The sequence below is a fragment of the Limulus polyphemus genome, unplaced genomic scaffold (genome assembly GCF_000517525.1).
Source record: "Limulus polyphemus unplaced genomic scaffold, Limulus_polyphemus-2.1.2 Scaffold3279, whole genome shotgun sequence".
In the NCBI taxonomy this organism is placed as follows: Eukaryota; Metazoa; Arthropoda; class Merostomata; order Xiphosura; family Limulidae; genus Limulus; species Limulus polyphemus.
In genome coordinates, this window is record NW_013668889.1 from 14,890 (window position 1) to 32,086 (window position 17,197).

Sequence of the window (17,197 nt, forward strand, 5' to 3'; positions counted from 1 at the left end):
TTTCAGGCTCTAGGTAAACAACTTTTGTGTGGTTACACTGGCAGACAATTATTATAAGAATAGAGAAAATAGCAAAAGCTATAGGTAATACAGCTTATCAAATTATAAAGTTATATTAGATTTGGAGCAAAGCTGGATTCATTAGAGAGAAATCTTAAGGTAATAACTTTTGATTTAGCTTTTTTTTAAGGATGTTGTTTATGTAGTTGAGAGAAAGGGTGTGGATTTGATGTACATAGTAGATAAGCTAAGAATGTGTTTGAGATCGAGATTGAAAAAATATTTGATAGGATGGTAGATAAGCTGGATGAGAGAAGTTAAAGTGTTCTTAATAAAGTCCATTTATTACTAGCAGTCTGCCCAGGGTTCAGTTGTTAGGCTTTAGCTTTCATTATTTACATTGATTATATTAATAAGAGCATGTTTGGTGTTAGCTTGTTTAAGATCACCTATTACCCTTTTTAGATAAAATAAGTTAAAAGAGATCTTAATGTTTTGCTGGAAAGTAATCATTTCACCCTAGGAATTATTTTAGCACCCCTTGTATAAACTTTTATTTTATTTTCTGGGAAGTACTGCATGGAAAAAGTGTTTGGATTGTGTTCTTTAGTCAGGCGCAACTCATTACATCAAAATCATCCAATGTACAGAGCTCAAAAGTTTCACAAATGTTACTGATATACACTGTAATGTTTTTATATATTAAAAGTGGTACTGTTTATTGAAAAAATAATAATTTATTTAAGAACTCCAATTTCTCAGTACTATAATAAAAATTACATCAATAAAGATATAATCTAACTCTCATGTACAGTCCTAGTGAAAATTGTGTTCTTGTTGTGAGACGAGTACTTTAATTTAAAATTGTGTTCTATTATAAAGAAATGGTTGTTGCACATACCACAGTTATTTTTCTAATCCTCAGAAACTTGAATATCCAGAGTGTGAAATTTTTTATGGAATTTTGTTTGTGGTGCCATTCAATAGATGGCGCAAGAGTTTTGGTTACATATGTAGATACTGACATACATGCTACATTCATTATAGTAAGATGTCCTGTCAAACTGTTTTGGAAATATCAGCAACAAGGTGTTTGCAAATGGAACAACAACATACTTGAAAGTCAGCAGTGAGATCATTTTCAAATATATATGTAGAAAAAGCAAAATCCTAGTTTGGCAGAGTATGATTTTCACCGATATTGCACCATATAACAAAGGAGCTTTCTGAATAGAAATAAATTTTCATGCAGAATACCCGTTTCAACCTCCAAACATTACATTTCATGCAAAGATCTATCATGATAAAGGGAAGAAGGCTTTATACATAAAACCTGAGTTACATCCAAAATGAAAATTCAATCAAGGCAACTTGTGTAAGGAATTTTAAAATTAAACTACTGTTGTATCTGTTCTAACTTTAACTTAACTGTGTTGATGTTCAAAAAGTTTTTTATATTATTTTCTGTGAATCACTTTACCTCTATTTACAATTTTCAAGTTACAGTATTTAATTTATAAATTTTATTGTTATAATATTTTACATTTTTGAAATAGTACTTCTCCTATTTTGTTGATTACGGACATTGACCCTCAAGAAGTCAAGCCCTATCAATAAATACCCTCCAGAAATATCATACGTTACTTTTAAATTTACCCAATCAAAGTTCAATGTACCCTTGCACTGTATTATATATATTTGTAGACTCAATTCATTCACAGTAGTTGATGTACCTGATGATGCCAGGTTAACCTGGTGAAACATTGTACTTTCATTAAATTTGACCCTGTTTATCCAATTTATCAAGTTTCCTTTTCAAAACGTTCTACTTTTGAACTCCCTGAATATAACCCACAATCGTTCAACCTCTTGACTACCATCTTTTATCTCTTCAAACTTAACAGGCTGTAGTTCATCCCTTATATAAAGAACCACGCCACCCACATCTCTTTAAAAAGTTGTCACTGTTAACTTAAGAACTCAAGATAATTCATATTACCAGTATTGACCAAATCTAATCAAGTTTCAATAATTCCCATTGTATCATGATCTCTAATTTCAACTAGGGCCCTGAATTCATCCATTTACTCTTAATATCTTGATATTAAAATAATAGCAGCTAATTTTATTCTTGATTCTACTATGAACATTTTTAGATCTCACTGACTTGTATTTAAAACTATTAATCAACTTTTTTATGCTCTAAATCTTTCCAATTTCCATTTGCCGTTACTGTCCTTTAGTGTGTTTATTCCCAATTTTCCAAGCTCTGTCACCACTTTGCAAGTTTACTTTAAAGTTTTGTTAATGAATTGAAGTTTCTTCAAACATCCTGTTATCTAGCTTGCTTATACTCATCTGTAGCATATAATTCACCCTTATCTTGATACTATCCCACAAGACCAGCAGCCCACCTGTTATTATTCCAAGATAAGATTGCCTAAGTAATTCATTCCCTCACGTAGCTTGAAGGAGCACTTCAGAAAGGACCACACTATAAACCTCTTTCTGTGCTTTCTACTATCAATAGCTTTATCAGTATACTTAATGAGAGAGCTCTAACTACATAATCCCTTTGTTCATCTCCTCCTTCAGTGTAAGGAGTCAAAGGCTCAAATTTATTTGAAACAGATATCTGAATGCTAACTGAACTTGCAGCTAGGTACCATTTTAAACCCAGCACTCTTATTCTCTCCTTCCCTCAAAGCAATCTTCACCTTAAGACAACCTATTTCCTGTCTTACTGCTCCTATTCTTGCTATTTTACCCTCTTTGTTGCATATTTATTTATCGTTAGAGCATATCCAATCAGGCAGGGTAAACTCCCATCATCTATCTTATTTCCTAGGGTCATGTTTTTTGAAGCATGGTCTCAGTGTTCTCTGTTTTTAGATAGATCCAGCCATAGTGGAGAACCTTGGTTTTATAACTGTGATGGTAAGTGGCATGATATCTGTTACAAGTTGAAATTATCTTCATCTTCTCCTGGTTCTCTTTAAAAAAAAAAAAAGAATAAATAAAAAGACTGCAAAGTTTTTCTAAAGAAATAAACCATTTTGAGAAGGGTATTTACTGATTCATGTTTTTTGGTTTTGATGGTGATATCATGACCCTCAGAACAGTCCCGTTGCACACTTGAGACTAAGTTTGCATCACAAGTTACATGGAAATTGGTGAAGTTCTGGTGCACACTTGGGACAATAAATTTTCATTAATTTAGTCAGATCAGCTTTGGTGTTTTTTTCAGGTTCTGCTCTGAATGACATGAAGATGTATGTCATAATAGGTCCGTCATCCTGTACGCTATCTGTAACTTATCCTCAAGTAAGCATAAGCAAGCTCAGCAAATGTAGTATATTGTATCTTTCTGAGCCTCCTCAAAGTTCCAATCAAAACACGCCAATTCTCAAACATAACCCAATCATGGCACCAGTCACACCCTATAAATTCCACTTGACTTATCCATGAACTAACCTCTAACCATCAAATAAATAATTAGAATACAGTGTTTCAAATTTGAACAAGTAAAATTTTATTAAAGATCTTAATGACTTTCACTTAAAAAAATTACCTTATATGTTTTGATGCCTGTTACATCATCTTCAGGTGTCTAAACATGTGACATGTAGTGTTTTTAAGTGAAAGCCATAGATGACCTTTAATTTTATAAATATGAAATGTTATATTTTAATTATGTAGTTGATTTAAAACATTACACAAGTGCTGATCGTTCATTTTTTCCTCTCTTTTGAGGTCCCACTTATCTGTGATCTACCTCTAACCATGTTGAGGTCCCACTTATCTGTGATCTACTTGTAACCATGTTGATGTCCCACTTATCTGTGATCTACCTCTAACCATGTTGAGGTCCCACTTATCTGTGATCTACTTATAACCATGTTGATGTCCCACTTATCTGTGATCTACCTCTAACCATGTTGAGGTCCCACTTATCTGTGATCTACCTCTAACCATGTTGAAGTCCCACTTATCTGTGATCTACCTCTAACCATGTTGAGGTCTCACTTAATAATGAGATTAATAATGGAATAATGAGATTTTTGTTTCACAATTCAAAAGAAGCAAATTTTAAAGGGATGAGACAAGAATTATATTGTGAATTAGGCAAGTGAGTTAATTGTAGATAATGATAAAATATGGAAAACTTTAAAAATAAATGTTTAACCCTTCCTCTGCCTAATTAGATTTCATGGTCACTCCCCAATCAATGCCATTTCTCTATCAAAAATCATTGTAGATTAGCAGTATAGTTTGCTGTATTACGCATTATGATATATAAAACACTTACATTGCATATCTTTATGTTCTAGTGTCACTAACTTACCTGAACAAGATACTTTATCTCAATTGTTTCAGTCTATTCTGCAGCATGATGCATACCAGTTGTTAACTGCAATGGACTGACATCCTGTGTCACTGTTCTTAATCGCTTGTGCCATTGAAGCAAGAGTTCAGCATCGGATCCTATGTGCCATCTTGGCATGGAAGGGATTTGACTTTGACATCGTATATAATATTAAGAAGTTTAGATTTTAAATTAACTGCTATGGGTGGAGATTTTGAGAATTGTAGAAGATCAAGAGAGCTGGTCAAACAGAAAATTAAAACATCAAACAAACTATGAAAAAAAGATTGGCTGAAAATGTAAAAATTGATAATAAGGATTTCTTTAAATACATTAAAGGTTATCAAAATGTTAGGATGGGAATAGAGCCTTTGAGGGACAATACAGGAGGGATCATATGTGATAATTATGAGATGGCTGGGTTGTCAAATTATACTTTTTCTTCAGTTTTGACTAATGAAGGTAATATGTGAGTGACGCCAAGCAGTTTTTGCTCCTATGTTTAATGGTGTGGTGAAGGAAGATCTGGACAATTTTCTGAAGCATTTCAGGAATATAACTATTTTTAATGTCTGGGCTCAGGAGCAGGCAGTGTAATGCCAGATCCTGAGCTTAAACAGTCCATCCCTGAATTTCTTAGAAAATTTGGAGGAGGTCCAACAATGAGACTGGAACACACTTGTGGCCATGTTGCACCATTGGTTCAATCCAGTGGAGAACTGTGTGATCCATTTGGCTGAATTTAAAGCTCAGAAGAGGAATGCTACCAAGGGTCTGGTTGCTTACATGAACATTCTGTGCATTGTGCCTAGTAAATCTTACCCTGTGATGGCTGCAGCAGTTTGGGAAGACATACTCATAGATAGGTTCATTGAGGGACTACCTTGCAAGATCATGAGTGCTACCTGGGTGTGAAGGCATACCTTCACCTTAATTGAAGTGGTAGCTTCTATCTAGTTGTTAGAGAAGAAGAAGCCCAGAGTGACAACTAAGATAGACTATCTTATACAGGTTCCACCACCTACTTCAGTTTGACCCATTTCAATGGTTAAACTAGCCATGAACACTGTGATGCAACCACATTGGTTTGCAGTGAATGGGCTGATTATGCCTGCTTCTGGACATCATCTTGGACAGGATAAATGGAGTTACTGGTTTGCTTATGGTCTGTTGGGAGACTGGTGAATAACCTCTCAATACTCTACTGTTCAGAAAAGGTAGCAAGGCTATTTATTCCAACTGATAGTTCAGCGGTTGCTGTAAAATCAATAGAGCCCATACTGTGCCAAGAAGGGAAGTAGGCAAGGCTATTGTGTATTGTAGGTGGCTTAACAGGACCAGTAGAACCAACAACAAATGTTAAATGCTACCAAACATCTCTTAAAAACTAATGGAGTGCAAGTTGAGCCTGGCCATTGACCTTCGAGAGCATGAAAGAGAACTTGTATGAAAAGGTGATCAGCCCAGCTTAGTGTGTACATGTGAAAGTACAAGACTGAGAGATTAAGTTCCTGATTGACAAGAGTGATTGGTAGATCTTGCAATATATTAAGCTCTCCAAGTGAGACTACCACTCAGACCATTGGATTCTGATTTCATTTGTACAAATGGTGATAGACTAGATATAAATGGAGAGGTAGATCTCTGGGTTTGTCTGGGAATTATCACACACAAAATTAAAGTGGTTATCTCCAACCTTGGACCTGGCATTGGCATCCTCATGATGGACATACTATTCATCAGTTTCACCTGTGCAGTGTTTTAACTAATCTTCCATTGGAAAGTGAACCCACAGAGCACTGTATATCATGGCTTGGAGCAACAGAAGAGATCCACATGGATCAGGGAACCAATTTCAACAGGCAGTTCTCAAAACTGTATAAAATGTTACCTTCTGTTGATATAGTCCATCCTCACGAGCAGATGTATCACAATAGCCACAAAAATATGTTTAATGGTCTGCATTAGTTGATGTTCTCATGAATTCACCCATCCACAACTTTGAAATACCATTCTATGACAGAAAAGGGGTATGTGGAAGCAGCTTGGATTCAGCTGGACTGATGTATGTCTCGTACTCCAGCGGATTATTCCATTGATTATTCAGAGTGAATGTGAGGCATGTGAAAGAACATGGAGCATGTTGATAAACTGCACAAGAATATCACAGATGAACCTCTTGTAAACTGGCTTCATCAAGAGTCAGATGTTGAAACTGATGAGTCAGTGGAGATGAGTATGTCTTCTCATGTCATGCTGACTAATCCAATATGAGAGAAAGAGCTGAAAGGACTTATCTGGCTGTCCAAGATGATCCAGATGAGGAAATGACTTTCCAATTGATATTGGCAGGACTACTTGATCATTAAGGCTATGATAACTGTACAATGTAGCTAACAGTTATAATACCTAGTACATCATCAGTTTATAGAACTGAAGATGATGACTGAGAGGCTTAAAACTCAGTTGAAAGTGTTGGAATCCTTGCTTTCTGATCTATCAGATGGTAAGGTAAGGTACAATGTATGCACTACATTGTGTGATTGCCATTTATTTATCCAAAGCAACAACAACTGGAGGTAGTGATATATTGCCTAATACATCATCAGTGTGTACAGTTGAAGATGATAGTTACAGATTCTAAAACTCAGTTTAACTGCTTTATGAGCTACCAATGGTATGATAAAGTACAGTTTGTGCACTACATGGTATGATTACTGCTATATCATCTAAAACTAAGATGGTTGGAATGAGTAAATATAATATTTAGTACATCAACATTTTTCACAACTAGAAGTTTGAAAACTTGGCTAAAAGAGATTTGTGATCCTTGCTTTTTGAAACATCAGGTAGTATTTTACAGTATTGTGTAAGCATTACTGTTTGAGGAATAGGTGCACAACTTGCAGGTGGAGCTAGATGACACCAAGAAGAGCCTAACCATGGGAAGGAATGATCTACAAACTAATGGCCATCTTCAAAACAATGGTGGCACTGAAGAATCTGCTGGTGAGGTTAAGGTGAGAAAGAGTGGAACCTTGTATTAACTCTGTGTGAATTGTAAATTCATATTTATTTTCATGAATGTATGTGTATATTCTGTGCATTTTTTTTTAATATAAAAGTGTTCTGTATATATGCATGTGTGTATATTTCCATTTTGTTATCATTCCTGTCTTTTTCCCTGTGTAACCTTATTTTTGATCATAATGTGTTTTAGTTTTATCAGAGAGTTTTACCTAACATTTTGTTTCTTTCATTTGATTAATTTCCTGTGTAATTTTATTTGTTAAAGGGTATTTCAAATGAGCACTTGTAGTCTTTGTTAAAGGGTTTATGTTTCAATTATGTATTCTAATATCATTAAAAGATTCCTTTTTGTGTATCATTACACAGTTTTACTGAGTATTGTGTTTTATTGCTGAAATGTATTTAAGTTTTCTACTCGTATATCAACAAGGTTTTTCCTTTATAGTGTATTTTATTACATTTTTAAGTCATAGTTGAAGGGTTCAAGATTTTTGTTGTTTGAGTTGTAGGTCCATGTTGCGTGTGAATATTTACAGGGATGAGAGAAAGTTAACATACTTCTTGACAGTGTTGAGAGTGTAAAGTTAATTGGTTCTAAAGTTTAAATTTAATGATCAACTTGCGGATAAGGATGAAATGGAAGGGGAGGAAAAGTGTGGTATGTAGGCATACTTTGCATTTTGTACCTTATTCTATGAATGTAGGAATTTTGAAAATTATTTGTTTATCATAAATATATGCCATTTTCACAAAACATGTGGTCCAGAAAACTTTTAAATTGACTTTGTTCTAAATGCCTTAGTTCCTTTGCTGTGCTTTAGTGATAATACCTGCTTACCTGTGGGTAATGTTGCTATAATGCTGCATGTTGTACAAGAAGGTCAATGACAGCAGTGTTCTTCACTGGAAGAGAAAATGATATCTCAAGGTTATGGCTTCCTTAATGTTGAATGAAAATAACCAGTTATGTAGATAGTGCTATTTGGTTTTTAGGTAAATACAATGTTTCTTATTAAGTAAGAAACATTAGATTTAAACATTACTACACAGGATCTCAAGTGAGTTAGTTGAAAGAAAGTTACTTTGAGGAAAAGAAATCTGTTGATCAGTTCACAAGTCCAGTAGCAGACAACTGTGTAGTGTCAAGGAAACAAGTATGCACAATTTTCATTCATTGATTTGAATAGAGATAGTTTTCATTTTATATAACACGTTGTGCTCAGTCTGTTTATTTCTTTGTTTGAACTTAGTGTACTTAAATTCAGACTTTCTTTGTAATTTATCATGCTGATCCTCTTCTTATAAAATGGCTTTACCTAACACTTCAAAGAAATCAGGTAACATGAGAATACCAAGGCTTTGCCACTAACCAAAACTGAGTATAGAATAATTCTAAATAACATCGAATCTCTGGTTTGTTTTTTCACAAATTTGACCAAAACTGTGGGTTCAGAACAGTTTTGAACAGCTAATTCACATAATATTTCTATTTTTTAGATTTTTTATAGTAAAAGTATTTTGCACATTTTAGATCTAGCTATGTGAAAATGTCCAAGATTTATAAATTTTAAAGTACATTCACTTACAATACTTTTTTATTTTACAGAATGAAGAAAATGAAAGAATAACTATGGTAAAAAATATTCACTAATAAAGACACCATGCAAGACTCATTTTTTAATAAAAAAAATGGAAAATGAAGCTGCTTTTCTACCTTGTAGTATGAGGAATTCATCAGAAGAGAAAGAATTCAGTTATACTGGAGAGGAATTTATTTTTCAAGTACCAAGGAGTTTTATTGATAGAGGGGCTTCCAAAGTAGGTTTTGTTATATAAACCTTTCTTTTACTTCTCTACTCATGAAAAATAACTACAAATTTTAAAATTGGTATAATTAACAAAAAAGTCAATTTATACTTTTATTTTGTACAAAACTAATATTTACGAAATGTTGAATATATCCAGAATGGGACAAATTGGCTTGTTTCTATTCTGTTCATTACTGGTGGGATCCACATATTGTATCATATTGAGTAGTCTTATGTTGTCATTTCTCACAACACTCTTTCTGAAGAACTAAGTAAAATAAACTATGTGAAATAACTTATTTTTAAGGTAAAATAAGTAGGAGACTCTATCCTGTGGTCAGTCCTTTTCAATACATTGGCCAAGGTTTTGTCTTCTGCCTTGCCCTTGCTTACTTGGTTCCTCAGTTGATGGGACCTTCTGGGATGTGATATTATTCCCTTTACTGTTGTCTTTCTCTTTCTTATCTCCGTGACCTCTTTCTGATGCCTTTTCTTTGTTTTGAAGTCTTTGGGGGTGTTCCTCACACCTTGGAGACACAAACCAAGTCCTTCCTTTCCTCCATGGTTTATTGTCTCTCACAACCTCGTGAGTTCACTCCCATTCCTTGACCCATGAATCCTCCACCTCTCTCTCTTTCTGTTTCTTATCCCTTCACCGTTTTTTGCCATCCCCTAATTATCTGGGTTAGCTGGTAAAGTTTTCTAAGTCATTCCTGCCTAAGATTCAATACTTGGTCCAAGTTGGAGACCTCTTTTCAATTCTCATCTCTGGCAGGTTCAGCCTTCCCCCATTTATCTGTAGGATGGAGTATCTAAGCCAACTCTTGCCTCTTCTATACTTCCTGCATGAGAGGTTCTATCTCTTTTGAGGACTTTTGGGTCTCTAAGACATCATGTCCCTCTAGGCCAGGCTTACATGAGGCTTTTTCAATTGACTTTGTGTAACCAGTGGAAAAGCTCCCAGAATTCTCAGTCCTCTCTTGTTATGCTGCTGCATTCTTTTCTTGAGGATCTGTTTTGGTGGCTAGATCATGCCAAAACTATGGTCAATATACCACTGCTGATCTCTGTCAGGATTTCTATCTCTTCATGAATGCATCTCTTATGTGTTGTGACATATCACTGGAAGACTCTACAGCCTCAGATTTGGTCTCTTGTGGAACATATACTCAACATCAATGTTCTGGAACTTTTGGCCAACCATAAGGCATGTTTATATTTCCTACTTTGTCTTGGGAATCACTTGGTTATGATCCACTCCAACAATTATATGTTTGTTTCCCATATTAGTCATCAGGATAGGACTTGCTCTAGGGATCTTTTCTATCTTTTCTCCTACACATTGGATTTTTGGTTTTGGGCCCAGTCATATTAAGTTTATCTGACAATGTGTCATGTCCTGAGGGCTTTGGGCGTGGTGGCAGATTGACTCTCTCTACTGGACAGGATTCTTCCCATGGAGAGTTTACTCCATTCCTAAGTATTTTTTTGGATTTGTTCCCAGTTGGGCATGCCAATAATCAATGCTTTTGCCTCTCCTCTCAATACTAAACTCCTCCCTTTTTTTATCTCTGATATCTCACCCATCTATTCTGGCTGTGGATGCCCTTAGCTAGGGATGGTCTCATCTCTTTGTATGTCTACCCTCGTCTTTGCTTTTTTCCATGTGTCTTGGCACTGATTTGTGACACTTTTTGTCTGGTCCTGTTGGTAGCACTTTTATAGCTGTCTTGGTTTCTTCTTCTTCACCAACTGGTATCTAGGGCACCTCTTCCTCCATCACAGTCACTCATGCTTCAACCTAATATGTCTTTCTTTCATCCAGAAGTGTCATCCCATCATCATTACATGTGGGATTTGTCCAGCCCCTTTCTCATCAGTCAGTTTTTCCTGACCATGTAGCCCTTCTTTTATCCCTTTCGTGTTACCCTTTGACTCTCTGTGTCTGGTCCAGTCTCTGCTCTCTACCACCAGGCTGCCCTATTATTTTTTTATTTGGTTGTTCAACCAATGCAGGTTATTATCATTTACCTTTTGCAGATTTTGCTATTGTTCTGTCTTTCCCCTTTGTTTTGGTCCTTCCAAACTCATCATTTTCCTTGTCCAGTTCATTGCCCAACTGGAGCATTGATGTGGTTCTAGCTCATACCCAGGCCTAGTGTGAACCCTTGGGCACTTGCTTCTTATACCTTCTTTCTAGTGGTTGTCATGGATCTGATCTTTAATGGATGCCTTTTGTCCTTTGTTTCACAAATCTTCCATGGTTTTATTCTCTGATCACTCATTTCTTCGTAAGACATGGGTGGTTTGGGAAGGAGATTGTACCTTTTTTCTAATATATTTTCCATTGATTTTGGCCATCTACGTTACAAATGTTACCCCTCTAGTAATCTCCCAGTTTAAGGTGTCACATTCCATGGGATTTCTCATTCAGTCCACTTTTCTGAATGAAGCTCATCTAGGTTTTAACAATTACACTGCCTCCTCCATCACATCATTGTGGGATTCTATTTACTGTGTGTAGAGAGATATAAGCATATCAATTTGGAAGTTGACATTTTCTTTACTTAAAAATGTATTTCTTATAAATACTCTTCCCATCCTTCTGAAATTAATTTTGAGGAAACGTGCTATTGCACATAAAGGATATGTTGCCCTCCTATTGGTGAAGGGCTATTGCTGCATGATAATTACATCATGCATAGGTGCAGTTCACATTATTTATAACACATTTTAGGTGAGATATAGCTCAAGGCTAGTGACATGCACAAAATCTCAAAAGGCAGGTGCTCGAATAATAGCTACTTTGTGCAGAGAGGTAAGTATCTATTGGAAATACATTTTCAGGTAAGGAAAATATTAACACTTTAGTGGAGAAGAAATCCTTTAAGTTTTGTTTGAATGTAAATGATTACTATTTTTTAAATGTATTTTGTTTTATTTTTGCAATTTGTAAAAGTACTACAGATAAAGTGGGAAGCTTAAATTGAGAAAGAATGCTTTAGGTTTAGTTTCAATGTGAGTGACTGCTTGTGTTTAATTAAATGCATTTTGTTGTTTTGTTTTTGCAGTTTGACCAAGTACTACAGAGAAAGTGGGAAGCTGCAATGAAGAAGAAATACTTTAGGTATCATCTAGATAAACTTGAGACAAAAGTACTACCAGGAAAGTATGGTTTTGTTGCACAGGTAAAAAATATTGCAGTTCACATCCAGATTAACAATGCCATAATTCTGTTTCAGTTCAGTAGTTTGGCTAATTATGATTTACTGTAATAACCAAAAGAATATTTTGTAAAATAGAATCAATGTAAAATTTCCCAAAAATTATCATTTCTTTCTTTTACAAATTAAGATGTAATATTTTTGGATGATGTAGTTACAATCTGTCCTCAAACATTGTGTCTCAGAAATAATACGTTATTAGAACTTTTCAGTTTTCATTTTTTAGCAATATTCCTTTCACTGTGTTGACTTGATAAGTATTCATCGTGCTCCTCCTACAAACAGATAATTTAAATGTTAAAGTTCAAAGTTATAATTATATACTTATAACAATGTTTGTAGTTTAAATCCAATTAAAAATGAGCACTTTTTAGAAAGTGTCATCCTTTCTTTTCTCTCTCTGTTTAAAAACATATTTTCTTTAAATTAAGTGTAATTCATATCCTTAATTACTCTTTTGAAATCAAATGCAGTGACAGTCTTAGGGTTTTGCTGCACTAGACATAGAAATATTTGAATTTAAATTCTAAAATGTTACTTACCTCTCTGCACCACTAAGAGCTGTTACCTCATGTACAACTGCCATGGAACTTTCTGTACATGTCACAACCCTTTAACAAACTTCTACCTCTACATATGTCTGCATGTGTTGTGCCAATCTTTGTCATGATTGTCATAATGCTGTAGTTCTCCACCAATAGAAGGGTGACACAAACTCCATATGTAGTAATCCTTGTAAGCATTAGCACATTTTTTCCTCAGCACATATTTAAGCATGTTTTTTCCAGTGATTTTTGATTTTCTAGTCACATTGCCTTTTTCTATTTAATACTACATTACTTTTGTCCATTTTGCACTTTAATTCTATCCAACTAATTAAAACTCCATTTTGTCTAGCCACCTTATTTTTTCTTTGCTGTTTCCAACAGCAAATGCATAAAAAAAAACATCTTGAGGCCCGGACATTCCTCTTCAGTCATTTTCTCCAACAAAGTCAACAGTGATTGGAGGTGCCTTATCTGTTTGTGGAGCTGATGTTCAATGGTTATCCCATCAGTTCATTTAGTAGAGCAAGTGAAAGGTCTCGGATTTCAATCCATGGTGACGTATTATAAATATCATAGAAATATTAAACTACCATGATCATAAAGCTGTGATGAACCATGGTATGACACCATGTTCAGTGTTGATGTTCTTCAAACATATTGTTACTGCTATCATGCATCAGGTGGTAGGTTCCCTTCTGCCTATTTATTCTCAAGTTAATTTCCCTTGTTCTGTTTCATTGCATTCTGTGGAGCCTGTCTTGTGTGGGGATGATTTTGGCCAGCTCTTTCACCTCTAGCCTTTGTTTGTGGCTCTTCTCTGCCAGATGAGTGCATGTACCTTCTTCGTTTCAGCTTGTTATGCTTATAACTCAGATATGTGGCTTTCCATCTCTTTCACCTGTACATCATAATTACTTGGGTTGCTTTACTCCACTTTGATCTTATTTGTTTTCCATGTCTTCCTAACTCTCTTGCTATGGCTTGAGGTCATGGCTCTTTTGTATTTCTTGAACCCCAATCTCTGTGTCACTTCTATCTGTCCTTTCTATCTCTTTCTTCTTTGTCTTTCTTTTCTGCTTATCTTCATCTTTGCTCCTTTGCTGTATCTCCACCATTTACCTCCTCACTGTGGCTTTTCATCATAACCTTTGATAGGGAAATCTGTTCTTAGTTGTTTGCCTCTTTGACTTGTACTTTTTCTTTTTCCTCTGTCTTGACTTGGTTCTCTGTTCTTGGAATCTCATTAATCTGGATGCTCTCTTTTTGGGTGTCCATCTCCCTTTCTCTAAGTCTTTTCTTTTTTTCTCAATGCATCAATCTTTGGGGATGTTCCCAATTCCTTGGACTCTTGGGCTTGAGCTGCTTTTCAGCTATGTTCCTTCAATTCCTTGGTTTCCCATCTCACTAGACCATGAATACCCCTGTTGGCTACCATACCTCGGGATTCCCATGGGCTTACCCTCCTCTCCTGTTCTTCATCCTAACACTTCTGTTTGTTGTTCTCTCTCCTATTGAGATTTAGTAGTTACTCATTATTGGAGCTGATTCTTGGCTTTGGAACTTGTAGTGCCTGCCTTTTCCCACCTGTAGTGTCCCTTCACCAGTGACCATTGGGTTTTGCAAGATCTTTTTTAAGGTCTGTCCCTTCTTTTCATACTCCACCTCTTCTCTCTCCCTCCTTGTCCTCTCACTTTTTCTCTTCCCTACAATCCTCTGCATCTTCTTCTCCTTCCCAGGAGTTTTCTTGATTCTCATATGGGGTAGGCTTAATCATCTTCCTTGTATCTTCATATCGTGAAGTTTTGATATTGATGGATCTCCACTCTTCTTTTTTTCCTTTATGAAAAGTTCTCTCATGTAGCAGGTGGCCAGTAGGTATGGATGTTTTAGGTGGACTTTACACATGTTACAAATGAATTTATTTATCATCAGGTTAAGCATAAGCTACAAACTTGAGAGATTTACATTCACTAAGAGACTGGTTATTGTAATACAAAATATGTTTAATACAATATATTCAAGTATTTATCGATATTGAGAGTTCTGAAACTATTTTGAAATAACCCAACACCAAAATTGCTAAATTCTTTGTTCCAAAATCAATATTGAGGTGATTTTGTTTTATATTTACTTTTAAATTAAAAAATTAACTAATATATAATACTAAAATTTGAATTATAATCTACAATTTGATACCAAACTTAGTGACACACATTCATAAAATAGTAGTTCAATAAAATTTTGTATGTGAGTCTAAAAACACGATGACATGGCCTTTGACTCGTGACCATAGGAAGACCCGTGTTGGTAGGGTTAATTGGTAAAATTGCAGCTTATCAATAAGCTCAGGTTGCTCAATTCTGCACATGATTCTTTTGACCCAATTGGTACTTTTTGGGTCTTAAGAATCATAACTACTTGTTAATTGGGTTGTTGATATGGGAATAGGTATCTAAACCCACTAACTCCAAATGTATGGATAGAAACTGATTAATGTCGGTATTTTTTTAAATATTTTTTTCCACTTGTTGCTTCTCATCAAAGTTTTGTTATTCGATTTTTTCAATCCACTTCCTCTAGCTCTGGCAATATAATAAACATTTGTTATATTCTGTAATGGAATCGCATCTATTCAATACTGATAAGAAGAACTACTAAAATATACTTATGTTACAGTGTGGAATGTATTTTCCATGTAACTTGTGTACTTTACTTTGAGTTTTTCATATCCTTAGTTGGTCATCTCACTGGAATGTTAGCATTAGATACTTTCATTGCCTTATTTATTCAACCTTTCTTTTTAAATGTCTTCCTAATGTCAATGCAGAACCTTAAATGACCATTCTTTGTAGGAACTTATACAACTAGAGATGCATATGGACTACTACTGTCCTCTATTTCTTTTTGTTCAAGCATCTCTTTTTACACATACTTTTAACACAACTCTATGCTTCTTTGACATTCTATAGAGTTGCTGTGCTATAGGCCTATTGTTATTTAACACTATCTTTTGTTTTCCTTATTTGTACAGCCATAAGAATCATCTCCTCCTATGAATATATATCTATATTTCTCTGATAAACTCTTCTTTATGTTTCTTCTCTACATCTACTAAGATTGAATCCCAGTCTATCCTATTCCTTTGAGCCCATTCTATATTATTTTTCTGCATTCTTTTGTCTCACTACAGCTATTTTCTTGCTACTGCTAGCCTTACCTACTGCTACATGCTTAATAACTTAAGCATTATTATGTTATTCTCATTCACATTCAACACATTTATGGGCACTGTGTCTCTCTCTCAGACACTTTGCTAATACAAGCAGCTATATAACCTCGTACTTCATCTATCTCTATAGACTCAGCTAAAATTTCATCATGCTTAAACTCATCTACTTTAGCCTCTATAATAACATGGCTTCTCACAATATCTTTGTTACTCTAACTAGCCTTACAGTTACTCTTTCTATCAGACTTTCCTATCGGGATGCTCTGTTGTTGATGTGAGGCATAGAGTCATCTGAGTAGTCTGTATAGTTACTTACCTGTTTAAGTTTTTCTTTTCCTATTATATTTTGCATCACCCTATGATTATTCATTTTAACTTCTTCACTTACACTGTTGCTATTACTACTACAGCTGGTACTGCTGCAAGTACTGTCACTAGGCTTAGGGACTTTGTCTATTCCACCCTATTGGATTACTCTTCAAACACTTATTTCTATTACAATGCTAACTTTGTTGTTTATCACTGCACTTAGGAGTATCAGTGCTTTTATGTTTCAACTTTTGATCTTTAGCCTCACTAATGCTATTGATAGGCATCTTACTATCAGCCTTAGTCAGCAAGAAAGTATCATTTTTTGCAACTCTTGCACATAAGTCTGAAGGTATGATTCCTTCAAAATTGAAGGTCTCCATTTCTATGCACAGTTTAGCTTTTTTGGTAATGGATATTTCAATGTCATAATCTCACAAGAAATCCTGCCCTAATATACATCTGTTTTTAAGTCTATCTTCTTACAGATGTAAAATGAGTGTACCAGATCTAAATCTCCTACTTTCATCTGTTCAACTGGACACTATATTTGCCTAGTGTTTTAACAGGATTTCCTGTTATCAACTAATGGTTCCAAGTGTTACTTAATCCTATAACTACAGGTACACTCTTTAAATTCCTTTCTGTGCATGTCACACAGTGTTTCTGAATTACATTAAAAC

The 17,197-nt window shown here is 35.0% G+C and overlaps 1 protein-coding gene across 3 annotated transcripts in view; it reads left to right on the forward strand.

Moving 5' to 3' along the window:
* The window catches only part of LOC106469059 (GDP-D-glucose phosphorylase 1-like), an 82,326-nt gene that overhangs the window by 1,865 nt on the left and 63,264 nt on the right, over positions 1-17,197 (forward strand). Inside the window, exons 1-4 of one of the 3 annotated variants that reach the window (XM_022397460.1) lie at positions 4,089-7,386; positions 8,447-8,550; positions 9,003-9,214; positions 12,276-12,392. In XM_022397460.1, coding sequence (XP_022253168.1) covers positions 9,086-9,214; positions 12,276-12,392 — 246 coding nt within the window. In that variant the 5' untranslated portion in view covers positions 4,089-7,386; positions 8,447-8,550; positions 9,003-9,085. Of the gene's footprint in view, positions 1-1,116; positions 1,376-4,088; positions 7,387-8,446; positions 8,551-9,002; positions 9,215-12,275; positions 12,393-17,197 lie in introns of those variants that run through there. The other 2 variants (XM_022397461.1, XM_013929512.2) reach the window with 2 other exon arrangements.